Below are 27,432 nucleotides of genomic sequence, written 5' to 3' on the forward strand. Positions count from 1 at the left end.
TGCCGGTCTGCGTTCCCCTGCAGTGCGATGCTGTGCGTATCTGTGCCGGTCTGCGTTCCCCTGCAGTGCGATGCTGTGCGTATCTGTGCCGGTCTGCGTTCCCCTGCAGTGCGATGCTGTGCGTATCTGTGCAGATCTGCGTTCCTCTGCAGTGCGATGCTGTGCGTATCTGTGCCGGTCTGCGTTCCCTGCAGTGCGATGCTGTGCGTATCTGTGCCGGTCTGCGTTCCTCTGCAGTGCGATGCTGTGCGTATCTGTGCCGGTCTGCGTTCCTCTGCAGTGCGATGCTGTGCGTATCTGTGCCGGTCTGCGTTCCCCTGCAGTGCGATGCTGTGCGTATCTGTGCCGGTCTGCGTTCCCCTGCAGTGCGATGCTGTGCGTATCTGTGCCGGTCTGCGTTCCCTGCAGTGCGATGCTGTGCGTATCTGTGCCGGTCTGCGTTCCTCTGCAGTGTGATGCTGTGCGTATCTGTGCCGGTCTGCGTTCCTCTGCAGTGCGATGCTGTGCGTATCTACCGGTCTGCGTTCCCCTGCAGTGCGATGCTGTGCGTATCTGTGCCGGTCTGCGTTCCCCTGCAGTGCGATGCTGTGCGTATCTACCGGTCTGCGTTCCCCTGCAGTGCGATGCTGTGCGTATCTGCCGGTCTGCGTTCCCCTGCAGTGCGATGCTGTGCGTATCTGTGCCGGTCTGCGTTCCTCTGCAGTGCGATGCTGTGCGTATCTGTGCCGGTCTGCGTTCCTCTGCAGTGCGATGCTGTGCGTATCTGTGCCGGTCTGCGTTCCTCTGCAGTGCGATGCTGTGCGTATCTGTGCCGGTCTGCGTTCCTCTGCAGTGTGATGCTGTGCGTATCTGTGCCGGTCTGCGTTCCCCTGCAGTGCGATGCTGTGCGTATCTGTGCCGGTCAGCGTTCCTCTGCAGTGCGATGCTGTGCGTATCTGTGCCGGTCTGCGTTCCCCTGCAGTGCGATGCTGTGCGTATCTACCGGTCTGCGTTCCCCTGCAGTGCGATGCTGTGCGTATCTGCCGGTCTGCGTTCCCCTGCAGTGCGATGCTGTGCGTATCTGTGCCGGTCTGCGTTCCTTTGCAGTGCGATGCTGTGCGTATCTGTGCCGGTCTGCGTTCCCCTACAGTGCGATGCTGTGCGTATCTGTGCTGGTCTGCGTTCCCCTGCAGTGCGATGCTGTGCGTATCTGTGCCGGTCTGCGTTCCTCTGCAGTGCGATGCTGTGCGTATCTGTGCCGGTCTGCGTTCCTCTGCAGTGCGATGCTGTGTGTATCTGTGCCGGTCTGCGTTCCTCTGCAGTGCGATGCTGTGCGTATCTGTGCCGGTCTGCGTTCCCCTGCAGTGCGATGCTGTGCGTATCTGCCGGTCTGCGTTCCCCTGCAGTGCGATACTGTGCGTATCTGTGCCGGTCTGCGTTCCCCTGCAGTGCGATGCTGTGCGTATCTGTGCCGGTCTGCGTTCCTCTGCAGTGCGATGCTGTGCGTGTCCGTATCAGTCTGCGTTCCTCTGCAGTGCGATGCTGTGCGTATCTGTGCCGGTCTGCGTTCCTCTGCAGTGCGATGCTGTGCGTATCTGTGCCGGTCTGCGTTCCCCTGCAGTGCGATGCTGTGCGTATCTACCGGTCTGCATTCCCCTGCAGTGCGATGCTGTGCGTATCTGTGCCGGTCTGCGTTCCTCTGCAGTGCGGTGCTGTGCGTATCTGTGCCGGTCTGCGTTCCCCTGCAGTGCGATGCTGTGCGTATCTGTGCTGGTCTGCGTTCCTCTGCAGTGCGATGCTGTGCGTATCTGTGCCGGTCTGCGTTCCTCTGCAGTGCGATGCTGTGCATATCTGTGCCGGTCTGCGTTCCCTGCAGTGCGATGCTGTGCGTATCTGTGCCGGTCTGCGTTCCTCTGCAGTGCGATGCTGTGCGTATCTGTGCCGGTCTGCGTTCCTCTGCAGTGCGATGCTGTGCGTATCTGTGCAGGTCTGCGTTCCCCTGCAGTGCGATGCTGTGCGTATCTACCGGTCTGCGTTCCTCTGCAGTGCGATGCTGTGCGTATCTGTGCCGGTCTGCGTTCCTCTGCAGTGCGATGCTGTGCGTATCTGTGCCGGTCTGCGTTCCCCTGCAGTGCGATGCTGTGCGTATCTGTGCCGGTCTGCGTTCCCCTGCAGTGCGATGCTGTGCGTATCTGTGCCGGTCTGCGTTCCTCTGCAGTGCGATGCTGTGCGTATCTGTGCCGGTCTGCGTTCCCCTGCAGTGCGATGCTGTGCGTATCTGTGCCGGTCTGCGTTCCCCTGCAGTGCGATGCTGTGCGTATCTGTGCCGGTCTGCGTTCCCCTGCAGTGCGATGCTGTGCGTATCTGTGCAGGTCTGCGTTCCTCTGCAGTGCGATGCTGTGCGTATCTGTGCCGGTCTGCGTTCCCTGCAGTGCGATGCTGTGCGTATCTGTGCCGGTCTGCGTTCCTCTGCAGTGCGATGCTGTGCGTATCTGTGCTGGTCTGCGCTCCTCTGCAGTGCGATGCTGTGCGTATCTGTGCCGGTCTGCGTTCCCCTGCAGTGCGATGCTGTGCGTATCTGTGCCGGTCTGCGTTCCATGCAGTGCGATGCTGTGCGTATCTGTGCCGGTCTGCGTTTCTCTGCAGTGTGATGCTGTGCGTATCTGTGCCGGTCTGCGTTCCTCTGCAGTGCGATGCTGTGCGTATATACCGGTCTGCGTTCCCCTGCAGTGCGATGCTGTGCGTATCTGTGCCGGTCTGCGTTCCCCTGCAGTGCGATGCTGTGCGTATCTACCGGTCTGCGTTCCCCTGCAGTGCGATGCTGTGCGTATCTGTGCCGGTCTGCGTTCCTCTGCAGTGCGATGCTGTGCGTATCTGTGCCGGTCTGCGTTCCCCTACAGTGCGATGCTGTGCGTATCTGTGCCGGTCTGCGTTCCTCTGCTGTGCGTATCTGTGCCGGTCTGCGTTCCTCTGCAGTGCGATGCTGTGCATATCTGTGCCGGTCTGCGTTCCCCTGCAGTGCGATGCTGTGCGTATCTGTGCCGGTCTGCGTTCCTCTGCAGTGCGATGCTGTGCGTATCTGTGCCGGTCTGCGTTCCTCTGCAGTGCGATGCTGTGTGTATCTGTGCCCGTCTGCGTTCCCCTGCAGTGCGATGCTGTGCGTATCTACCGGTCTGCGTTCCCCTGCAGTGCGATGCTGTGCGTATCTGTGCCGGTCTGCGTTCCTCTGCAGTGCGATGCTGTGCGTATCTGTGCCGGTCTGCGTTCCTCTGCAGTGCGATGCTGTGCGTATCTGTGCCGGTCTGCGTTCCTCTGCAGTGCGATGCTGTGCGTATCTGCCGGTCTGCGTTCCCCTGCAGTGCAATGCTGTGCGTATCTGTGCCGGTCTGCGTTCCCCTGCAGTGCGATGCTGTGCGTATCTGTGCCGGTCTGCGTTCCTCTGCAGTGCGATGCTGTGCGTATCTGTGCTGGTCTGCGTTCCTCTGCAGTGCGATGCTGTGCGTATCTGTGCCGGTCTGCGTTCCCCTGCGTTGCGATGCTGTGCGTATCTACCGGTCTGCGTTCCCCTGCTGTGCGATGCTGTGCGTATCTGTGCCGGTCTGCGTTCCTCTGCAGTGCGATGCTGTGCGTATCTGTGCCGGTCTGCGTTCCTCTGCAGTGCGATGCTGTGCGTATCTGTGCCGGTCTGCGTTCCCCTGCAGTGCGATGCTGTGCGTATCTGTGCGGTCTGCGTTCCTCTGCAGTGCGATGCTGTGCGTATCTGCCGGTCTGCGTTCCCCTGCAGTGCGATGCTGTGCGTATCTGTGCCGGTCTGCGTTCCCCTGCAGTGCGATGCTGTGCGTATCTGTGCCGGTCTGCGTTCCTCTGCAGTGCGATGCTGTGCGTATCTGTGCCGGTCTGCGTTCCTCTGCAGTGCGATGCTGTGCGTATCTGTGCCGGTCTGCGTTCCCCTGCAGTGCGATGCTGTGCGTATCTACCGGTCTGCATTCCCCTGCTGTGCGATGCTGTGCGTATCTGTGCCGGTCTGCGTTCCCCTGCAGTGCGATGCTGTGCGTATCTGTGCCGGTCTGCGTTCCTCTGCAGTGCGATGCTGTGCGTATCTGTGCCGGTCTGCGTTCCCTGCAGTGCGATGCTGTGCGTATCTGTGCCGGTCTGCGTTCCTCTGCAGTGTGATGCTGTGCGTATCTGTGCCGGTCTGCGTTCCTCTGCAGTGCGATGCTGTGCGTATCTACCGGTCTGCGTTCCCCTCCAGTGCGATGCTGTGCGTATCTGTGCCGGTCTGCGTTCCCTGCAGTGCGATGCTGTGCGTATCTGTGCCAGTCTGCGTTCCTCTGCAGTGCGATGCTGTGCGTATCTACCGGTCTGCGTTCCCCTGCAGTGCGATGCTGTGCGTATCTGTGCAGGTCTGCGTTCCTCTGCAGTGCGATGCTGTGCGTATCTGTGCCGGTCTGCGTTCCTCTGCAGTGCGATGCTGTGCGTATCTGTGCCGGTCTGCGTTCCCCTGCAGTGCGATGCTGTGCGTATCTGTGCCGGTCTGTGTTCCCCTGCAGTGCGATGCTGTGCGTATCTGTGCCGGTCTGCGTTCCTCTGCAGTGCGATGCTGTGCGTATCTGTGCCGGTCTGCAGTGCGATGCTGTGCGTATCTGTGCCGGTCTGCGTTCCTCTGCAGTGCGATGCTGTGCGTATCTGTGCCGGTCTGCGTTCCCCTGCAGTGCGATGCTGTGCGTATCTGTGCCGGTCTGCGTCCCTCTGCAGTGCGATGCTGTGCGTATCTGCCGGTCTGCGTTCCCTGCAGTGCGATGCTGTGCGTATCTGTGCCGGTCTGCGTTCCCCTGCAGTGCGATGCTGTGCGTATCTGTGCTGGTCTGCGTTCCCCTGCAGTGCGATGCTGTGCATATCTGTGCCGGTCTGCGTTCCTCTGCAGTGCGATGCTGTGCGTATCTGCCGGTCTGCGTTCCCCTGCAGTGCGATGCTGTGCGTATCTGTGCCGGTCTGCGTTCCCCTGCAGTGCGATGCTGTGCGTATCTGTGCCGGTCTGCGTTCCCCTGCAGTGCGATGCTGTGCGTATCTGTGCCGGTCTGCGTTCCTCTGCAGTGCGATGCTGTGCGTATCTGTGCCGGTCTGCGTTCCTCTGCAGTGCGATGCTGTGCGTATCTGTGCCGGTCTGCGTTCCCTGCAGTGCGATGCTGTGCGTATCTACCGGTCTGCGTTCCCCTGCTGTGCGATGCTGTGCGTATCTCTGCCGGTCTGCGTTCCTCTGCAGTGCGATGCTGTGCGTATCTGTGCCGGTCTGCGTTTCCCTGCAGTGCGATGCTGTGCGTGTCTGTGCCGGTCTGCGTTCCTCTGCAGTGCGATGCTGTGCGTATCTGTGCCGGTCTGCGTTACTCTGCAGTGCGATGCTGTGCGTATCTGTGCCGGTCTGCGTTCCTCTGCAGTGCGATGCTGTGCGTATCTACCGGTCTGCGTTCCGCTGCAGTGCGATGCTGTGCGTATCTGCCGGTCTGCGTTCCTCTGCTGTGCGATGCTGTGCGTATCTGTGCCGGTCTGCGTTCCTCTGCAGTGCGATGCTGTGCGTATCTGTGCCGGTCTGCGTTCCCCTGCAGTGCGATGCTGTGCGTATCTGTGCCGGTCTGCATTCCTCTGCAGTGCGATGCTGTGCGTATCTGCCGGTCTGCGTTCCCCTGCTGTGCGATGCTGTGCGTATCTGTGCCGGTCTGCGTTCCCCTGCAGTGCGATGCTGTGCGTATCTGTGCCGGTCTGCGTTCCCCTGCAGTGCGATGCTGTGCGTATCTGTGCCGGTCTGCGTTCCTCTGCAGTGCGATGCTGTGCGTATCTACCGGTCTGCGTTCCCCTGCAGTGCGATGCTGTGCGTATCTGTGCCGGTCTGCGTTCCCCTGCAGTGCGATGCTGTGCGTGTCTGTGCCGGTCTGCGTTCCTCTGCAGTGCGATGCTGTGCGTATCTGTGCCGGTCTGCGTTCCTCTGCAGTGCGATGCTGTGCGTATCTGTGCCGGTCTGCGTTCCTCTGCAGTGCGATGCTGTGCGTATCTACCGGTCTGCGTTCCGCTGCAGTGCGATGCTGTGCGTGTCTGCCGGTCTGCTTTCCTCTGCTGTGCGATGCTGTGCGTATCTGTGCCGGTCTGCGTTCCTCTGCAGTGCGATGCTGTGCGTATCTGTGCCGGTCTGCGTTCCTCTGCAGTGCGATGCTGTGCGTATCTGTGCCGGTCTGCGTTCCTCTGCAGTGTGATGCTGTGCGTATCTACCGGTCTGCGTTCCGCTGCAGTGCGATGCTGTGCGTATCTGCCGGTCTGCGTTCCTCTGCTGTGCGTATCTGTGCCGGTCTGCGTTCCTCTGCAGTGCGATGCTGTGCGTATCTGTGCCGGTCTGCGTTCCTCTGCAGTGCGATGCTGTGCGTATCTGCCGGTCTGCGTTCCCCTAGTGTGCGATGCTGTGCGTATCTACCGGTCTGTGTTCCGCTGCTGTGCGTATCTGCCGGTCTGCGTTCCTCTGCAGTGCGATGCTGTGCGTATCTGTGCCGGTCTGCGTTCCTCTACAGTGCGATGCTGTGCGTATCTGTGCCGGTCTGCGTTCCTCTGCAGTGCGATGCTGTGCGTATCTGCCGGTCTGCGTTCCGATGCTGTGCGATGCTGTGCGATGCTGTGCGATGCTGTGCGATGCTGTGCGATGCTGTGCGATGCTGTGCGATGCTGTGCGATGCTGTGCGATGCTGTGCGATGCTGTGCGATGCTGTGCGATGCTGTGCGATGCTGTGCGATGCTGTGCGATGCTGTGCGATGCTGTGCGATGCTGTGCGATGCTGTGCGATGCTGTGCGATGCTGTGCGATGCTGTGCGATGCTGTGCGATGCTGTGCCGGTCTGCGTTCCTCTGCAGTGCGATGCTGTGCGTATCTGTGCCGGTCTGCGTTCCTCTGCAGTGCGATGCTGTGCGTATCTGTGCCGGTCTGCGTTCCTCTGCAGTGCGATGCTGTGCGTATCTGTGCCGGTCTGCGTTCCTCTGCAGTGCGATGCTGTGCGTATCTGTGCCGGTCTGCGTTCCTCTGCAGTGCGATGCTGTGCGTATCTGTGCCGGTCTGCGTTCCTCTGCAGTGCGATGCTGTGCGTATCTGTGCCGGTCTGCGTTCCCCTGCAGTGCGATGCTGTGCGTATCTGTGCCGGTCTGCGTTCCCCTGCAGTGCGATGCTGTGCGTATCTGTGCCGGTCTGCGTTCCCCTGCAGTGCGATGCTGTGCGTATCTGTGCCGGTCTGCGTTCCTCTGCAGTGCGATGCTGTGCGTATCTGTGCCGGTCTGCGTTCCTCTGCAGTGCGATGCTGTGCGTATCTGCCGGTCTGCGTTCCCCTGCAGTGCGATGCTGTGCGTATCTGTGCCGGTCTGCGTTCCCCTGCAGTGCGATGCTGTGCGTATCTGTGCAGGTCTGCGTTCCTCTGCAGTGCGTATCTGTGCCGGTCTGCGTTCCCCTGCAGTGCGATGCTGTGCGTATCTGTGCCGGTCTGCGTTTCCCTGCAGTGCGATGCTGTGCGTATCTGTGCCGGTCTGCGTGCCTCTGCAGTGCGATGCTGTGCGTCTCAGTCTGCGTTCCCCTGCAGTGCGATGCTGTGCGTGTCTCAGTCTGCTTTCCCCTGCAGTGCGATGCTGTGCGTGTCTCAGTCTGCTTTCCCCTGCAGTGCGATGCTGTGCGTGTCTCAGTCTGCTTTCCCCTGCAGTGCGATGCTGTGCGTGTCTCAGTCTGCTTTCCCCTGCAGTGCGATGCTGTGCGTGTCTGTCGGTCTGCGTTTCGATACTGTGCACGTTTCTGTATCGGAGCAGTGCGATGCTGTGCGTGTCTGTCTGCGTGCCTCTGCAGTGCGATGCTGTGCGTGTCTCAGTCTGCGTTCCCCTTCGGTGCGATGCTGTGCGTGTCTGTCGGTCTGCGTTTCGATACTTTGCACGTTTCTGTATCGGAGCAGTGCGATGCTGTGCGTGTCTGTCTGCGTGCCTCTGCAGTGCGATGCTGTGCGTGTCTCAGTCTGCGTTCCCCTTCGGTGCGATGCTGTGCGTGTCTGTCGGTCTGCGTTTCGATACTGTGCACGTTTCTGTATCGGAGCAGTGCGATGCTGTGCGTGTCTGTCTGCGTGCCTCTGCAGTGCGATGCTGTGCGTGTCTCAGTCTGCGTTCCCCTTCGGTGCGATGCTGTGCGTGTCTGTCGGTCTGCGTTTCGATACTGTGCACGTTTCTGTATCGGAGCAGTGCGATGCTGTGCGTGTCTGTATTAGTCTGCGTTCCCCTGCAGTGCGATGCTGTGCGTGTCTGTATTAGTCTGCGTTCCTCTGCAGTGCGATGCTGCGCGCACGTCTGTATCGGTGTTCCGTGCAATGCGCGGTCTTCAGCGCGGTGGTGGAAGTGGGGAGTTCCCTTCACCCTTCTCTTTCCCTCCTGCCCCTCTCCTCTCTCTGCAGAGACATTCCATCAGTGGGCCCATATCTGCCGCCAAGTCCTTACCGGGCCTGTCGGAGAAGAGACCCAGCTACGCAGACATCCCTGTGCAGGGTGCGTATCGCGGCTCGGAATGCACGCTTCTGATTGGACGATCACGCAGCCCTCTGGCTTTACCGGAGTTAATAAGGCCCCACGGCCCTGTATGGGTGCACTCGGACCGGTACCCACGGTCAGACAGCTCTGGTACCACTGGGGGGGCACAGATAGGAGGGTCCACAGTCCCTACATGTGTCATCTGATGCACCAGGAGTTCTGGGAGGGAGGGTTTTAACCCCTTCCTGTCTACTCTCTGTAGAGCACCTCCTGAGAAGCTCATCCAGCAGCAGGGCTGCCTCCTCGTTACCCAGGGTGCCAGCCATGGACAGCACCAAATCCATCTCCGGTAAAGCCTGACACCCCCCTTCCCCACCTCACCCGAACTAGCCACCTCCCTTACGTACTCCCTTATGCCGCCCCCCTTACGTACTCCCTAATACCGCCCCCCTTACCTACTCCCTAATACCGCCCCCCTTACGTACTCCCTAATGCCGCCCCCCTTACGTACTCCCTAATACCGCCCCCCTTACGTACTCCCTAATACCGCCCCCCTTACCTACTCCTTAATGCCGCCCCCCTTACGTACTCCCTAATACCGCCCCCCTTACGTACTCCCTAATACCGCCCCCCTTACCTACTCCCTTATGCCGCCCCCCTTACTTACTCCCTAATACCGCCCCCTTACGTACTCCCTAATACCGCCCCCCTTACGTACTCCCTAATACCGCCCCCCTTACCTACTCCCTTATGCCGCCCCCCTTACGTACTCCCTAATGCCGCCCCCCTTACGTACTCCCTAATACCGCCCCCTTACGTACTCCCTAATGCCGCCCCCCTTACGTACTCCCTAATACCGCCCCCCTTACGTACTCCCTAATACCGCCCCCTTACGTACTCCCTAATACCGCCCCCTTACGTACTCCCTAATACCGCCCCCCTTACGTACTCCCTAATACCGCCCCCCTTACGTACTCCCTAATGCCGCCCCCCTTACGTACTCCCTAATACCGCCCCCCTTACCTACTCCCTAATGCCGCCCCCCTTACGTACTCCCTAATACCGCCCCCCTTACGTACTCCCTAATACCGCCCCCCTTACGTACTCCCTAATACCGCCCCCCTTACGTACTCCCTAATGCCGCCCCCCTTACGTACTCCCTAATACCGCCCCCCTTACCTACTCCCTAATGCCGCCCCCCTTACGTACTCCCTAATACCGCCCCCCTTACGTACTCCCTAATACCGCCCCCCTTACGTACTCCCTAATACCGCCCCCCTTACGTACTCCCTAATACCGCCCCCTTACGTACTCCCTAATGCCGCCCCCCTTACCTACTCCCTAATGCCGCCCCCCTTACGTACTCCCTAATACCGCCCCCTTACGTACTCCCCAATGCCGCCCCCCTTACGTACTCCCCAATGCCGCCCCCCTTACGTACTCCCTAATACCGCCCCCCTTACGTACTCCCTAATACCGCCCCCCCTTACGTACTCCCTAATACCGGCCCCCCTTACGTACTCTTTAATACCGCCCCCTTACGTACTCCCTAATGCCGCCCCCCTTGCGTACTCCCTAATGCCGCCCCCCTTGCGTACTCCCTAATGCCGCCCCCCTTGCGTACTCCCTAATGCCGCCCCCCTTACGTACTCCCTAATGCCGCCCCCCTTACGTACTCCCTAATGCCGCCCCCCTTACGTACTCCCTAATACCGCCCCCTCTTACGTACTCCCTAATACCGCCCCCTTACGTACTCCCTAATGCCGCCCCCCTTACGTACTCCCTAATACCGCCCCCCTTACGTACTCCCTAATACCGCCCCCTTACGTACTCCCTAATGCCGCCCCCCTTGCGTACTCCCTAATGCCGCCCCCCTTGCGTACTCCCTAATGCCGCCCCCCTTGCGTACTCCCTAATACCGCCCCCCTTGCGTACTCCCTAATACCGCCCCCCTTACGTACTCCCTAATACCGCCCCCCTTACGTACTCCCTAATGCCGCCCCCCTTGCGTACTCCCTAATGCCGCCCCCCTTGCGTACTCCCTAATGCCGCCCCCCTTGCGTACTCCCTAATGCCGCCCCCCCTTGCGTACTCCCTAATACCACCCCCCTTACATACTCCCTAATGCCGCCCCCCTTACGTACTCCCTAATGCCGCCCCCCTTACGTACTCCCTAATGCCGCCCCCCTTACGTACTCCCTAATACCGCCCCCCCCTTACGTACTCCCTAATACCGCCCCCCTCTTACGTACTCCCTAATACCGCCCCCCCCTTACGTACTCCCTAATGCCGCCCCCCTTGCGTACTCCCTAATGCCGCCCCCCTTGCGTACTCCCTAATGCCGCCCCCCTTGCGTACTCCCTAATGCCGCCCCCCTTGCGTACTCCCTAATACCACCCCCCTTACATACTCCCTAATGCCGCCCCCCTTACCTGATTTAGTCGTTAGCCGGCAGGGGACCTGAATAACTCTTATTGGCTGTCTCCCCCAGTGTCACGGCGCAGCAGCGAGGAGCTGAAACGCGACATCACAGTGCCAGACGGAGGCTCTGCCTCTCCCCTGATGACGATGACGTCGCCCTCTCCACAGATGTCCCTCTCATCAACCTCCCCCACCGCATCCGTCACTCCCACCACCCGGAACCGCATCAGGTACAGGAAGACGGAGGACCAGCGGTGTCTCCCTTTAGGACTGTCCCTCCCCCGGCGGGGTGACGGTGTGTCCCCTTAGGACTGTCCCTCCCCGGCGGGGTGACGGTGTCTCCCCTTAGGACTGTCCCACCCCGGCGGGGTGACGGTGTGTCCCCTTAGGACTGTCCCACCCCGGCGGGATGACGGTGTGTCCCCTTAGGACTGTCCCTCCCCCGGCGGGGTGACGGTGTGTCCCCTTAGGACTGTCCCTCCCCTGGCGGGGTGACGGTGTGTCCCCTTAGGACTGTCCCACCCCGGCGGGGTGACGGTGTGTCCCCTTAGGACTGTCCCACCCTGGCGGGGTGACGGTGTCTCCCCTTAGGACTGTCCCTCCCTGGCGGGGTGACGGTGTCTCCCCTTAGGACTGTCCCACCCGGGCGGGGTGACGGTGTGTCCCCTTAGGACTGTCCCACCCCGGCGGGGTGACGGTGTGTCCCCTTAGGACTGTCCCACCCTGGCGGGGTGACGGTGTGTCCCCTTAGGACTGTCCCACCCCGGCGGGGTGACGGTGGGTCCCCTTAGGACTGTCCCACACCGGCGGGGTGACGGTGTGTCCCCTTAGGACTGTCCCTCCCCTGGCGGGGTGACGGTGTGTCCCCTTAGGACTGTCCCACCCCGGCGAGGTGACGGTGTGTCCCCTTAGGACTGTCCCACCCCGGCGGGGTGACGGTGTGTCCCCTTAGGACTGTCCCACCCCGGCGGGGTGACGGTGTGTCCCCTTAGGACTGTCCCTCCCCCGGCGGGGTGACGGTGTCTCCCCTTAGGACTGTCCCACCCCGGCGGGGTGACGGTGTGTCCCCTTAGGACTGTCCCACCCCGGCGGGGTGACGGTGTGTCCCCTTAGGACTGTCCCACCCTGGCGGGGTGACGGTGTCTCCCCTTAGGACTGTCCCACCCCGGCGGGGTGACGGTGTGTCCCCTTAGGACTGTCCACCCCGGCGGGGTGACGGTGTCTCCCCTTAGGACTGTCCCACCCGGGCGGGGTGACGGTGTCTCCCCTTAGGACTGTCCCACCCCGGCGGGGTGAAGGTGTGTCCCCTTAGGACTGTCCCACCCCGGCGGGGTGACGGTGTGTCCCCTTAGGACTGTCCCACCCCGGCGGGGTGACGGTGTCTCCCCTTAGGACTGTCCCACCCGGGCGGGGTGACGGTGTCTCCCCTTAGGACTGTCCCACCCCGGCGGGGTGACGGTGTGTCCCCTTAGGACTGTCCCACCCCGGCGGGGTGACGGTGTGTCCCCTTAGGACTGTCCCACCCCGGCGGGGTGACGGTGTGTCCCCTTAGGACTGTCCCACCCTGGCGGGGTGACGGTGTCTCCCCTTAGGACTGTCCCTCCCTGGCGGGGTGACGGTGTCTCCCCTTAGGACTGTCCCACCCGGGCGGGGTGACGGTGTCTCCCCTTAGGACTGTCCCACCCGGGCGGGGTGACGGTGTGTCCCCTTAGGACTGTCCCACCCCGGCGGGGTGACGGTGTGTCCCCTTAGGACTGTCCCACCCGGGCGGGGTGACGGTGTGTCCCCTTAGGACTGTCCCACCCCGGCGGGGTGACGGTGTCTCCCCTTAGGACTGTCCCACCCTGGCGGGGTGACGGTGTCTCCCCTTAGGACTGTCCCTCCCCCGGCGGGGTGACGGTGTGTCCCCTTAGGACTGTCCCTCCCCTGGCGGGGTGACGGTGTGTCCCCTTAGGACTGTCCCACCCCGGCGGGGTGACGGTGTGTCCCCTTAGGACTGTCCCACCCTGGCGGGGTGACGGTGTCTCCCCTTAGGACTGTCCCTCCCTGGCGGGGTGACGGTGTCTCCCCTTAGGACTGTCCCACCCGGGCGGGGTGACGGTGTGTCCCCTTAGGACTGTCCCTCCCCTGGCGGGGTGACGGTGTGTCCCCTTAGGACTGTCCCACCCGGGCGGGGTGACGGTGTGTCCCCTTAGGACTGTCCCTCCCCCGGCGGGGTGACGGTGTGTCCACTTAGGACTGTCCCACCCGGGCGGGGTGACGGTGTGTCCCCTTAGGACTGTCCCACCCCGGCGGGGTGACGGTGTGTCCCCTTAGGACTGTCCCACCCGGGCGGGGTGACGGTGTGTCCCCTTAGGACTGTCCCACCCCGGCGGGGTGACGGTGTCTCCCCTTAGGACTGTCCCACCCTGGCGGGGTGACGGTGTCTCCCCTTAGGACTGTCCCTCCCCCGGCGGGGTGACGGTGTGTCCCCTTAGGACTGTCCCTCCCCTGGCGGGGTGACGGTGTGTCCCCTTAGGACTGTCCCACCCCGGCGGGGTGACGGTGTGTCCCCTTAGGACTGTCCCACCCTGGCGGGGTGACGGTGTCTCCCCTTAGGACTGTCCCTCCCTGGCGGGGTGACGGTGTCTCCCCTTAGGACTGTCCCACCCGGGCGGGGTGACGGTGTGTCCCCTTAGGACTGTCCCACCCCGGCGGGGTGACGGTGTGTCCCCTTAGGACTGTCCCACCCTGGCGGGGTGACGGTGTGTCCCCTTAGGACTGTCCCACCCCGGCGGGGTGACGGTGGGTCCCCTTAGGACTGTCCCACACCGGCGGGGTGACGGTGTGTCCCCTTAGGACTGTCCCTCCCCTGGCGGGGTGACGGTGTGTCCCCTTAGGACTGTCCCACCCCGGCGAGGTGACGGTGTGTCCCCTTAGGACTGTCCCACCCCGGCGGGGTGACGGTGTGTCCCCTTAGGACTGTCCCACCCCGGCGGGGTGACGGTGTGTCCCCTTAGGACTGTCCCTCCCCCGGCGGGGTGACGGTGTCTCCCCTTAGGACTGTCCCACCCCGGCGGGGTGACGGTGTGTCCCCTTAGGACTGTCCCACCCCGGCGGGGTGACGGTGTGTCCCCTTAGGACTGTCCCACCCTGGCGGGGTGACGGTGTCTCCCCTTAGGACTGTCCCACCCCGGCGGGGTGACGGTGTGTCCCCTTAGGACTGTCCCACCCCGGCGGGTGACGGTGTGTCCCCTTAGGACTGTCCCACCCGGGCGGGGTGACGGTGTCTCCCCTTAGGACTGTCCCACCCCGGCGGGGTGAAGGTGTGTCCCCTTAGGACTGTCCCACCCCGGCGGGGTGACGGTGTGTCCCCTTAGGACTGTCCCACCCCGGCGGGGTGACGGTGTGTCCCCTTAGGACTGTCCCACCCGGGCGGGGTGACGGTGTGTCCCCTTAGGACTGTCCCACCCGGGCGGGGTGACGGTGTGTCCCCTTAGGACTGTCCCTCCCCTGGCGGGGTGACGGTGTGTCCCCTTAGGACTGTCCCTCCCCTGGCGGGGTGACGGTGTGTCCCCTTAGGACTGTCCCACCCGGGCGGGGTGACGGTGTGTCCCCTTAGGACTGTCCCTCCCCCGGCGGGGTGACGGTGTGTCCACTTAGGACTGTCCCACCCGGGCGGGGTGACGGTGTGTCCCCTTAGGACTGTCCCACCCCGGCGGGGTGACGGTGTGTCCCCTTAGGACTGTCCCACCCCGGCGGGGTGACGGTGTCTCCCCTTAGGACTGTCCCACCCCGGCGGGGTGACGGTGTCTCCCCTTAGGACTGTCCCACCCCGGGCGGGGTGACGGTGTCTCCCCTTAGGACTGTCCCACCCTGGCGGGGTGACGGTGTCTCCCCTTAGGACTGTCCCACCCTGGCGGGGTGACGGTGTGTCCCCATAGCACTGTCCCACCCCGGCGGGGTGACGGTGTGTCCCCTTAGCACTGTCCCACCCCGGCGGGGTGACGGTGTGTCCCCTTTAGGACTGTCCCTCCCCCGGCGGGGTGACGGTGTGTCCCCTTAGGACTGTCCCACCCCGGCGGGGTGACGGTGTGTCCCCTTAGGACTGTCCCTCCCTGGCGGGGTGACGGTGTCTCCCCTTAGGACTGTCCCACCCCGGCGGGGTGACGGTGTGTCCCCTTAGGACTGTCCCACCCCGGCGGGGTGACGGTGTGTCCCCTTAGGACTGTCCCACCCCGGCGGGGTGACGGTGTGTCCCCTTAGGACTGTCCCACCCCGGCGGGGTGACGGTGTGTCCCCTTAGGACTGTCCCACCCCGGCGGGGTGACGGTGTGTCCCCTTAGGACTGTCCCACCCGGGCGGGGTGACACTGGTAGGTGTGTGAGTTTCTATACGTTGTGCCCTGTAGGGAGGAGAGGAAAGACCCCTTATCGGCACTCGCCCGGGAGTACGGGGGTTCCAAGCGCAACGCTCTGTTGAAGTGGTGTCAGAAGAAGACGGAGGGATACCAGGCGAGTGTGGAGGAGGGCCTGTCCTGTTATATACACAGGGTACACTGCAGGGGAAGGGCCGGGCCTGTTATATACACAGGGTACACAGCAGGGGGAGGGCCAGGGCTGTTATATACACAGGGTACACTGCAGGGGGAGGGCCGGGGCTGTTATATACACAGGGTACACTGCAGGGGGAGGGCCGGGGCTGTTATATACACAGGGTACACTGCAGGGGGAGGGCCGGGCCTGTTATATACACAGGGTACACTGCACGGGCAGGGCCGGGGCTGTTATATACACAGGGTACACTGCAGGGGCAGGGCCGGGGCTGTTATATACACAGGGTACACTGCAGGGGGAGGGCCGGGGCTGTTATATACACAGGGTACACTGCAGGGGAGGGCCGGGGCTGTTATATACACAGGGTACACTGCAAGGGGAGGGCCGGGCCTGTTATATACACAGGGTACACTGCAGGGGGAGGGCCGGGGCTGTTATATACACAGGGTACACTGCAAGGGGAGGGCCGGGCCTGTTATATACACAGGGTACACTGCCGGGGCTGTTACATACACAGGGTACATTGCAGGGGGAGGGCTGGGCCTGTTATATACACAGGGTACACTGCCGGGGCTGTTATATACACAGGGTACACTGCCGGGGCTGTTATATACACAGGGTACACTGCCGGGGCTGTTATATACACAGGGTACACTGCACAGGGACGGCTGGGCCTGTTTATATATACACACAGGATATACTGTAGTGGGAAGGCCTGTCCTGTTATACATACAGGATATACTGTACGGGGAGTGCCGGGCCTATTTATTTACAGTGCGCGGGGAGGGCCGGGCCTGTTTATATATACACACAGGATACACTGCAGGGGTAAGGCCTGTCCTGTTATACACACACACGATACATTAATCTTTTCATGTCTGCCTCTTGGCTGTGAAGGGGTTATTATGTAAGTGTGGGTTTGACCCTTGGCAGGCGTGGGCAGATCGTCGGGCTGGTGAATTAGATCCTGGGTTATTAGGCAGCACTCTTTCCTGGGAGCGGATGAAGGATTGTTACTGGGATACCTGCAGTCCCATCTGTCCGCAGGAAGGAATTGGAGACGGCTCCTTGTCATAAACAGAGACACAGCGGGTGCATTGCACTGCCCGTCTCCGATCCCTGGCCTGGCGTGTGCCCACCCCTGGGTATCTCCAAGGCTTAGGGGGCAGGTGCCCGGGCTGGCAGAGGCTGTGGGGGAATTAAAGGCACAAGAGAACCTATTTCCTCAAGCATCGCGAGTTAAAAACACACAGTCCCACTTCAGAGACCAGTCTTTACGTAACTGGGGCACTCTTGATTACATAGAAGTAATTCTCGCAGTGAAAGGGGCGATAAGGGGTTCATCACTTACGGCCTTGAAAGGAGTCGGGGTGAGGAGGGGATTGGAAGAGATCAGGGTGTAAGAATTGAGCCGGTTTCCTGTGCATTCAGCTGCGTGTCAGAGGGATGTTCCGAGCCACAAGTGACAGTGTCTGTTTCCTATAATAACCAGTGAGGACATTGATCTGGGGGAGAGGGGAATCAAACACTTCACTGGCGAGGTGGGGGGGGAGCACGTGTCACGGGAGCAGAGCTGTGGGAGAGCACGTGTCACGGGAGCAGAGCTGTGGGAGAGCACGTGTCACGGGAGCAGAGCTGTGGGGAGAGTACGTGTCACGGGAGCAGAGCTGTGGGAGAGCACGTGTCACGGGAGCAGAGCTGTGGGAGAGCACGTGTCACGGGAGCAGAGCTGTGGGAGAGCACGTGTCACGGGAGCAGAGCTGTGGGAGAGCACGTGTCACGGGAGCAGAGCTGTGGGAGAGGTGGGAGAGCACGTGTCACGGGAGCAGAGCTGTGGGAGAGCATGTGTCACTGGAGCAGAGCTGTGGGGGATCACGTGTCTCACGGGACCAGCGCTGGGGTGGGAAAGCACATGTGTCATGGGAGCAGCGCTGGAGAGATGGGGGGAGATTGGGTCTCATGAGGGGGGGGGGGAGAAGAGACTGTCACCCCGGAGCAGAAGTCTGTTCTCCAGCTTATAATGGGGGGGTGGGGGGGGCGCTTGTGCGTTCTTCACCAGGTCTCAGAATCACACAGGTCCCGTCCCTGTAATTAGGATTAGGAAATAGAGAACGGAAGGGGAACACAGAGCTGCTGCGTTTCCCGGGTCCCACACACACTGCGCCGCTGAGCGTCAGTCTGAGAGGCGGGTAGCACGCAGGTACGCAGCGTGTTTGAGAATGGGGTCGGCGACGCGTGCTGTGTTTTGGGAGGAGGGAGGCACGTTTTCAGGATGGATGGGGGGGGGGGGGGTTTGCCCGTGCAGTCAATTTTGGAGGGGGGAGATGCGTCACGCATTTCAGGAGGGTGGGGGGGAGAGAAGACACGCAGTGTGTTTTAGGCCTCTGTGTAAGCGTGGCGTGATAACAGGACAAGCTTTACTTATGCTGATATTTAGGGGGGAAATGTGCAGTGACATTCCCAATAATAAGTTGCCAGGCGATGGAGTCTGAGCCAACATGAAATAATTGTCTCTGCAGCGTCCTCCCCCGGCAGTGCCTCGCTCCCCCCCCCCACTCCGGCAGTGCCTCGCTCCCCCCCCCCCTCCAGCAGTGCCTCGCTCCCCCCCCCCCTCCGGCAGTGCCTCGCTCCCCCCCCCCCTCCGGCAGTGCCTCGCTCCCCCCCCCCCCTCCGGCAGTGCCTCGCTCCCACTCCGGCAGTGCCTCGCTTCCCCCCCCCCCCCCTCCGGCAGTGCCTCGCTCTCCCCCCCCCCTCCGGCAGTGCCTCGCTCACCCCCCCCCCCCTCCGGCAGTGCCTCGCCCCCCCCCCCCCACTCCGGCAGTGCTTGCTACCCCCCCCACTCCGGCAGTGCCTCGCTCCCCCCCCGCCTCTGGCAGTGCCTCGCTCCCCCCCCCCCTCTGGCAGTGCCTCGCTCCCCCCCCCACCTCCGGCAGTGCCTCGCCTCCCCCACACCCCCCCCCTCCGGCAGTGCCTCACTCCCCCCTCCCCCCTCCAGCAGTGAGCAGTGACCCCCACCCCTCCCCCGGGGGCTGGGAGAAATATGTACTTGTCAACATTTTTGCGTTTTCTCTTTACAACTCATCACACATGAAATGATGAGACCGCGAGAAGATTTTCCCCTAAATGAGGAAACCGCTGCAATTCTCTACTGTCCTAATAAACATTAAGACGATATATTTCTGGGGAGCTACGGAGAGGAGAGAATCACTGTATAAAGCAGGAAAATGTGTCTATATTTGATCAAATATAATCTGCATCAATAACACAAGCACGTAATAGTGTAAGCTTTCCGGTACAGGGAGCGTGGTGTGTAAGCTCTCTCCGGTGCAGGAGTGAGTGGTGTGTAAGCTCTCTCCGGTGCAGGGAGTGTGGTGTGTAAGCTCTCTCCGGTACAAGGAGCGTGGTGTGTAAGCTCTCTCCGGTGCAGGGAGTGTGGTGTGTAAGCTGTCCGGTGCAGGGAGCGTGATGTGTAAGCTCTCTCCGGTGCAGGGAGTGTGGTGTGTAAGCTCTCTCCGGTGCAGGGAGCGTGGTGTGTAAGCTCTCTCCGGTGCAGGGAGTGTGGTGTGTAAGCTCTCTCCGGTGCAGGGAGCGTGGTGTGTAAGCTCTCCGGTGCAGGGAGCGTGGTGTGTAAGCTCTCTCCGGTGCAGGGAGTGTGGTGTGTAAGCTCTCTCCGGTGCAGGGAGCGTGGTGTGTAAGCTCTCCGGTGCAGGGAGCGTGGTGTGTAAGCTCTCTCCGGTGCAGGGAGCGTGGTGTGTAAGCTCTCCGTGCAGGGAGCGTGGTGTGTAAGCTCTCCAGTGCAGGGAGCGTGGTGTGTAAGCTCTCTCCTGTGCAGGGAGCGTGGTGTGTAAGCTCTCTCCGGTGCAGGGAGCGTGGTGTGTAAGCTCTTCGGTGCAGGGAGCGTGGTGTGTAAGCTCTCCGGTGCAGGGAGCGTGGTGTGTAAGCTTTCCGGTGCAGGGAGCGTGGTGTGTAAGCTCTCCGGTGCAGGGAGCGTGATGTGTAGCTCTCTCCGGTGCAGGGAGCGTGATGTGTAAGCTCTCTCCGGTGCAGGGAGCGTGATGTGTAAGCTCTCCGGTGCAGGAGTGTGGTGTGTAAGCTCTCCGGTGCAGGGAGTGTGATGTGTAAGCTCTCTCCGGTGCAGGAGCGTGATGTGTAAGCTCTCGGTGCAGGGAGCGTGATGTGTAAGCTCTCCGGTGCAGGGAGCGTGGTGTGTAAGCTCTCTCCGGTGCAGGAGCGTGGTGTGTAAGCTTTCTGATGCAGGGAGCGTGGTGTGTAAGCTCTCCGGTGCAGGGAGCGTGGTGTGTAGCTCTCCGGTGCAGGGAGCGTGGTGTGTAAGCTCTCCGGTGCAGGGAGCGTGGTGTGTAAGCTCTCTCCGGTGCAGGGAGCGTGGTGTGTAAGCTCTCTCCGGTGCAGGGAGCGTGTGTGTAAGCTCTCTCGGTGCAGGGAGCGTGGTGTGTAAGCTCTCCGGTGCAGGGAGCGTGGTGTGTAAGCTCTCCGGTGCAGGAGCGTGGTGTGTAAGCTCTCCGGTGCAGGGAGCGTGGTGTGTAAGCTCTCCGGTGCAGGGAGCGTGGTGTGTAAGCTCTCTCCGGTGTAGGGAGCGTGGTGTGTAAGCTCTCTCCGGTGCAGGGAGCGTGGTGTGTAAGCTCTTTGGTGCAGGGAGTGTGGTGTGTAAGCTCTCCGGTGCAGGGAGTGTGGTGAGTAAGCTCTTCGGTGCAGGGAGTGTGGTGTGTAAGCTCTCCGGTGCAGGGAGCGTGGTGTGTAAGCTCTTCGGTGCAGGGAGCGTGGTGTGTAAGCTCTTCGGTGCAGGGAGTGTGGTGTGTAAGCTCTCTCCGGTGCAGGGAGCGTGGTGTGTAAGCTCTCCGGAGCAGGGAGCGTGGTGTGTAAGCTCTCCGGTGCAGGGAGCGTGTGTGTAAGCTCTCTCCGGTGCAGGGAGCGTGGTGTGTAAGCTCTCCGGTGCAGGGAGCGTGGTGTGCAAGCTCTCCGGTACAGGAGCGGGGTGTGTAAGCTCTCTCCTGTGCAGGGAGCGTCGGTGTGTAAGCTCTCCGTGCAGGAGCGTGGTGTGTAAGCTCTCTCCGGTGCAGGGAGCGTGGTGTAAGTCTGCGTCTCTGCCCTACAAACCGCGCAAACACGGTTGGTTTTGTTGTGCTCCTCCAGTTAATGCGCTGGTAATGTGTTGTGTTTGGGACCCCCTGCCCAGCCGGACAGTATCCGTGTGTGTGTCTGCGCACATACAGCGGACAGTATCCGTGTGTGTGTCTGCGCACGTACAGCCGGACAGTATCCGTGTGTGTGTCTGCGCACGTACAGCCGGACAGTATCCGTGTGTGTGTCTGCGCACGTACAGCCGGACAGTATCCGTGTGTGTCTGCGCACGTACAGCCGGACAGTATACGTGTGTGTGTCTGCGCACGTACAGCCGGACAGTATCCGTGTGTGTGTCTGCGCACGTACAGCCGGACAGTATCCGTGTGTGTCTGCGCACGTACAGCCGGACAGATACGTGTGTGTCTGCGCACGTACAGCCGGACAGTATCCGTGTGTGTGTCTGCGCACGTACAGCCGGACAGTATCCGTGTGTGTCTGCGCACGTACAGCCGGACAGTATCCGTGTGTGTGTTTGCGCACGTACAGCCGGACAGTATCCGTGTTGCGCACGTACAGCCGGACAGTATCCGTGTGTGTGTCTGCGCACGTACAGCCGGACAGTATCCGTGTGTGTGTCTGCGCACGTATAGTCGGACAGTATCCGTGTGTGGTCTGCGCACGTACAGCCGGACAGTATCCGTGTGTGTGTCTGCGCACGTACAGCCGGACAGTATCCGTGTGTGTCTGCGCACGTACAGCCGGACAGTATCCTGTGTGTTCGTGTCTGCGCACGTACAGCCGGACAGTATACGTGTGTGTCTGCGCACGTACAGCCGGACAGTATCCGTGTGTGTCTGCGCACGTACAGCCGGACAATATACGTGTGTGTGTCTGCGCACGTACAGCCGGACAGTATCCGTGTGTGTGTCTGCGCACGTACAGCCGGACAGTATCCGTGTGTGTGTCTGCGCACGTACAGCCGGACAGTATCCGTGTGTGTGTTTGCGCACGTACAGCCGGACAGTATCCGTGTTGCGCACGTACAGCCGGACAGTATCCGTGTGTGTGTCTGCGCACGTACAGCCGGACAGTATCCGTGTGTGTGTCTACGCACGTACAGCCGGACAGTATCCGTGTGTGTGTCTGCGCACGTACAGTCGGACAGTATCTGTGTGTGTGTCTGCGCACGTACAGTCGGACAGTATCTGTGTGTGTGTCTGCGCACGTACAGTGGGACAGTATCCGTGTGTGTCTGCGCACGTACAGCCGGACAGTATCCGTGTGTGTGTCTGCGCACGTACAGCCGGACAGTATCCGTGTGTGTGTCTGCGCACGTACAGCCGGACAGTATCCGTGTGTGTGTCTGCGCACGTACAGCCGGACAGTATCCGTGTGTGTCTGCGCACGTACAGCCGGACAGTATCCGTGTGTGTCTGTGCACGTACAGCCGGATAGTATCCGTGTGTGTCTGCGCACGTACAGCCGGACAGTATCCGTGTGTGTGTCTGCGCACGTACAGCCGGACAGTATCCGTGTGTGTGTCTGCGCACGTACAGCCGGACAGTATCCGTGTGTGTGTCTGCGCACGTACAGCCGGACAGTATCCGTGTGTGTGTGTCTGCGCACGTACAGCCGGACAGTATCCGTGTGTGTGTGTCTGCGCACGTACAGCCGGACAGTATCCGTGTGTGTGTGTCTGCGCACGTACAGCCGGACAGTATCCGTGTGTCTGCGCACGTACAGCCGGACAGTATCCGTGTGTGTGTCTGCGCACGTACAGCCGGACAGTATCCGTGTGTGTGTCTGCGCACGTACAGCTGGACAAGTGGCAGGAAATGAATTCTTTATTATTATTGTTATTATTTTAGTTTCTTCCCAGAAATGGATTTGACCCGAGGGCAGGAGGGGGCAGAGCGGACAGGCACTTCCTGCTCTGAATTGAGGGGAAGAGCAGAGGATTCCTTCTGACTGTGCTAGGCACACATACCTCTCATACACGCATCAGACACGCACACCTAATACACACATCAGGGACACTTACCTCTCATACACACCCAATACACACATCAGGGACACGTACCTCTCATACACACCTTATACACACATTAGGCACACGTGCCTGTGATACACACACATTAGGCACACGTGCCTGTGATACACACACATTAGGCACACGCGCCTGTGATACACACACATTAGGCACACGTACCTGTCTGTTTACTCTTTCTCTCTTTCTCAGAATATTGACATCACAAACTTCAGCAGCAGTTGGAATGATGGGCTCGCATTCTGTGCCCTCCTGCACACGTACCTCCCTGCACACATCCCGTACCAGGAGCTGAGCAGCCAGGACAAGGTAACACTGCGCGTACATACAGCCGTGTGACTCGCATGTGCGCGCACCTCCCTGCGCGCGCGCACCTCCCTGCACACATCCCGTACCAAGAGCTGAGCAGCCAGGACACGATAACACTGCGCGTACATTCAGCCGTGTGACTCGCGTGCGCGCACAAGGTAACGCCATGTCTGTGCAGCATGTCCGGTCACAAACTCCCTGTAAAACACATTGACCAGATCACCTTTTTCGTGCGCGCACACACGCATCGCCTATGACCGAGTGAGACACACACACACACACACACACACACACACACACTGGCTTTGTGATGCACACACACACACACACACACACACAGTGGCTTTGTGACGCACACACCCTGCGTGTGTGCGGTGAGCTCACGCCGCCGGTACCCTCTGTCTCTGCAGCGGAGGAACTTCACGCTCGCCTTTCAAGCAGCTGAGAGTGTGGGGATCAAATCTACTCTGGTGAGTGTGATGGGGGGGAGGGGAGGAGGAGAGACGGTAAGGGTGGGGGAGGAGAGAGACGGTAAGGGGGGTGGGGGGAGGAGAGAGACGGTAAGGGGGGGGGAGAGAGACGGTAAGGGGGGGGGAGGAGAGAGATGGTAAGGGGGGAGAGGAGAGATGGTAAGGGGGGGGGGAGAGAGACGGTAAGGGGGGGGGAGAGAGACGGTAAGGGGGGTGGGGGGAGGAGAGAGACGGTAAGGGGGGGGAGGAGAGAGACGGTAAGGGGGGGGGAGGAGAGAGACGGTAAGGGGGGGGGAGGAGAGAGACGGTAAGGGGGGGGGAGGAGAGAGACGGTAAGGGGGGGGGGAAGGAGAGAGACGGTAAGGGGGGGAAGGAGAGAGACGTAAGGGGAGGGGGGGGAGAGACGTTAAGGGGAGGGGGTAATTTTCATGCTGGAAGAAGGGGGGGTTATTTTTATGATCCTGTCAGTGTTCTTGTATCAATGTGTCACGGTGTGTGTCCTCTGCAGGACATCAATGAGATGGTCCGCACTGAGCGCCCAGACTGGCAGTGTCTCATGTTGTACGTCACGTCCATCTACAAATACTTTGAGACCTGAGTGCCCGCTTGCCCCCGAGCCTGGCATCCCCTGCTGCTCTCCGTATGGACTTGTGGATTACACACACACAGCCTCTGTTCAGGACCCCTCGGTCCTGCCCTCTGCATAGCTAGGCCCAGCTGCTCCAGAACAGCAGCGTGCGGGCAATACCAACACCTCCCAGCGGCATCCACAGCTTTCACAGAGGTCCCTGTCTACCCGCTGTGCCTGCCTGGCACACACTCCTCGTATGGTTGGTACAAGTGCTTCCATGGTCGCTGCCTGGCACAGTCAGTAGGAAGTACGGGCTGCTTTTTGCTTCCTCAGCCCATCCTAGTGCCTTAGAAATTTGTGGGCCGCAGAGCTGCTTCTCTACGGACCTTCTCCCCAACACGTGTACCCTGGGATGAGTGGTACTGACCGTGTTAGGCCCCGTGTCCATACCCACGTGTTCTCCGCTGCTGCCTTCTGAGTCCTGATTGTCTCCCGTTTGCTGCTCTCTGCATAGAACACTACGTGGCAATGCCAACGACTGTTACACTAAAGCTGCAGCCAGCTGCTCCCCGCACACGCTACATCCGCATGGGCACGCCAAAGCCGCCATTTTCTTTTACACCAACAGACACGCCACCGAATGCAGCTTTGTGCTGTGTGTGCAACACATCCCACGGCCCAGAGTCTTGACTGTGCAGCCATCTTTAAATGTCCCCTAACTGCTTCCTGTACAAACATTGAGCCTCGCACTGCCACGGAAATCCAATTCCTACCCAGAGCTCATCCACGTTCCTGCACAGCACGTGTCTCACAGGCCCGGGGGTATTTCCTGCGCTGCCACGTTCACCGGACTGATCGGTTTGTCCCCTTCATCGGCCCATCTCTGTATTTAAAGTCCTTGCATCCTCCCCCAGGTGGAAGACCTCACGGAGTAGGGGGGTGCTTCTCGTGCCAGTGTTGTGCGCAGTGCCAGCTGCTCCATAAACATTGCCCCTCCCCCCTCACGGGCAGAGGGTGGCAGCTGCACCAGGACAGGGATACTATCCACAAACGCACAAACCCGTGCTGCCCCATCAGGCGTTGAAGGGTAAGTGGAGGAGAAAGAGCTTGGCTGGGGCACTGGTCAGTATAACTGCCCCTGACCGACGCAATAAAGAACACTCCGACCTTTTTAACCATCATGTAACCCTTGGAGTGCCCTGCAAAGTGATACCAGCCTCTCCAGCACTGAGGAGGTTAATGTAAGGCGCGTTCAAAGGGTTTCCTCTCAATAGCCCAAAAGCCTTAACGAAGTACACACGGCGTGTACTATACAAGACGCGCTGCTTGCACCGAACCGCGCAAAGATTCGGGCAGAGATTCTGGGCTCAGACATGGCAATTAAATCCTACAGTGCATTAATATTCGTTCTCTAACCGCCCTCCCCAAGACCAAACCCAGCTGGGGCCGCGGGCCAAGCCCCGTCTGCACATAATAGGGGGCGGGGGGGTGCACCCCACCCTCTCCCAGGAGCTTCCTAACTGCGGCTTTATAGAAATAGGACAGGGGTGCTCCACTCCTCAAACCCCACTCCGCCCCCAACAGGTCAGGGATTTCGGATATCCTGGCTTCATCACAGGTGGCTGCACCATCTGTGCTGAAGCAACGGTATCCTTAAAACCTGACCTGTTGGGGGGGGGGGGGGGTACTGAGGATTGGAGTTGAGCCTCCCCTGCAATCGCGCACCGCAGACTCTGCTCCATCCCTGCGGCTGAAGGCCACGCTCCACCTTGCCTGTGATTGGTTAAATCTGGCGTGTGCCTCCTACCTGCTCAGTGTCAGATATGGGGGGGGGGGGGAGAGATGTGTCATAGATTTTACGGGCATTCCTTGTTAAATACCTAATAACTTTATAACCCCTCTTTTTGTAGAATTTCCAGGCTAATTTATTTTCCCCCTCGCAACATTTCTTACTATTTTTGAAATGCGCCGTTGTGAAGCGTCGGTCACCGAAAGGACGAGGGGTTTTTGTACACGGATGTCAGAATGGCGGTTTCACTGTCGGTGCGCAGTAGGATATGACGCTGCAGGGGGGCTCTCGCTGCGCCGTGTTACCACTGGCAGACTTGCAGACGGTATTTGGGGATATGTAAGGTAACATGTCGCCTCCTAGCTAATGTGCAGAACCCAGTCGTCTGTCGATCATTTGTTGGCCCCGCCTCCAGCAGGCCGGTCCCCGCGGATGTCTGCAGCATTAACTCCGGCACTGCCGGCCACGCATTGCATCGATAACATGCACAGCAATGCATTGTGGGCCTTCCTGGCAGCAAAGTGTTAACGTAAGCCTCTTAAGTTTTAATATTCACAATGTATATAAATGTATATGTGTATATAAATGTATATGTGTATACACACACACACGCATTTGCTTTGAGATGCAAAAGGGCATTTTCTAAATAAAGACACAAGCTTCCATTTCTCTGTTCTGCGCGTTGGTTTTGTGCAGAATTTTCCACAAACACTAAAAACACCAATAATCCAGGAACGGGGCCGTGTGCATTTAAACTTTACGGGCTGTGATGTATCTTTATTTATATAACCCCGTCCAGGTACACAGCGTGTCACGGCGGTAATACACAGGACATAGTAATATAGCCACATAGTGGGAATGCGCGCCTCCGGCATAAAAGTGACATTAGGAAAATCGCGTTCCGGCCCCGAAGAGCTTACAATCTAAGTGGGGAGAACTTGCAGAGATCAGAGGGTGTTCAGGTACATGCGCCCGCGAGGGGCCAGGGTCAGTGCATGAGATGTATAGTATCAGCCGGCGGAGTTACTCGCACGGAATGGGAGATGTGACCGCAGACGGACTCTCCGCGCAGCTGGTCAGTCACAGGAATCGCCGCTTCGAAGGTAAGTTTCATTACTGTTTAGGGTAGGGGGTTAATTTAAGGGTTTTTGTGGTTAGGGTGAGGGGTTAATTTAAGATGTTTTACATATATGAATGGGATTAGGAAGGAGAGATGGAGATATGAGTGGAATTAGGAAGGAGAGCTGGAGATATATGAATGGGATTAGGAAGGAGAGATGGAGATCTATGAATGGGATTAGGAAGGAGAGTTGGAGATCTATGAATGGAATTAGGAAGGAGAGATGGAGATATATGAATGGAATTAGGAAGGAGAGCTGGAGATCTGAGTGGAATTAGGAAGGAGAGCTGGAGATATGAGTGGGATTAGGGAGGAGAGATGGAGATCTGAGTGGGATTAGGAAGGAGAGATGGAGATATGAATGGAATTAGGAAGGAGAACTGGAGATATGAGGAGTTGGAGGAATAATGAGGATGGTGGAAAGAAGTGAGGTTAGAGCCAATCTAAATAGAGGAGGCGTGGCAGGGCAAGTTCAGTGGTGAGTACTGGGTACTGGAATTGGAGGACGAGGACCAAGTCGAGATGTGCTCAATCTAATAAATGACGGGCCGTGTTCTAGATTGAAGATTGCGGTGTCTGGAGT

At 60.1% G+C, this 27,432-nt stretch overlaps 1 protein-coding gene across 1 annotated transcript in view; it reads left to right on the forward strand.

Annotated features, from left to right (window-relative positions):
- SPECC1L (sperm antigen with calponin homology and coiled-coil domains 1 like) overlaps nucleotides 1-26,394 on the forward strand; it is a 37,510-nt gene extending 11,116 nt beyond the window's left edge. The window contains exons 10-16 of the mRNA XM_075568449.1: nucleotides 8,433-8,523; nucleotides 8,768-8,854; nucleotides 10,997-11,156; nucleotides 15,317-15,419; nucleotides 22,783-22,899; nucleotides 23,310-23,369; nucleotides 23,878-26,394. Coding sequence (XP_075424564.1) covers nucleotides 8,433-8,523; nucleotides 8,768-8,854; nucleotides 10,997-11,156; nucleotides 15,317-15,419; nucleotides 22,783-22,899; nucleotides 23,310-23,369; nucleotides 23,878-23,967 — 708 coding nt within the window. The 3' untranslated portion in view covers nucleotides 23,968-26,394. The remainder of the gene's footprint in view (nucleotides 1-8,432; nucleotides 8,524-8,767; nucleotides 8,855-10,996; nucleotides 11,157-15,316; nucleotides 15,420-22,782; nucleotides 22,900-23,309; nucleotides 23,370-23,877) is intronic.
- The last annotated feature ends 1,038 nt before the right edge of the window (nucleotides 26,395-27,432 follow it).

This window comes from Ascaphus truei, chromosome 13, assembly GCF_040206685.1.
Source record: "Ascaphus truei isolate aAscTru1 chromosome 13, aAscTru1.hap1, whole genome shotgun sequence".
Classification (NCBI taxonomy): Eukaryota; Metazoa; Chordata; class Amphibia; order Anura; family Ascaphidae; genus Ascaphus; species Ascaphus truei.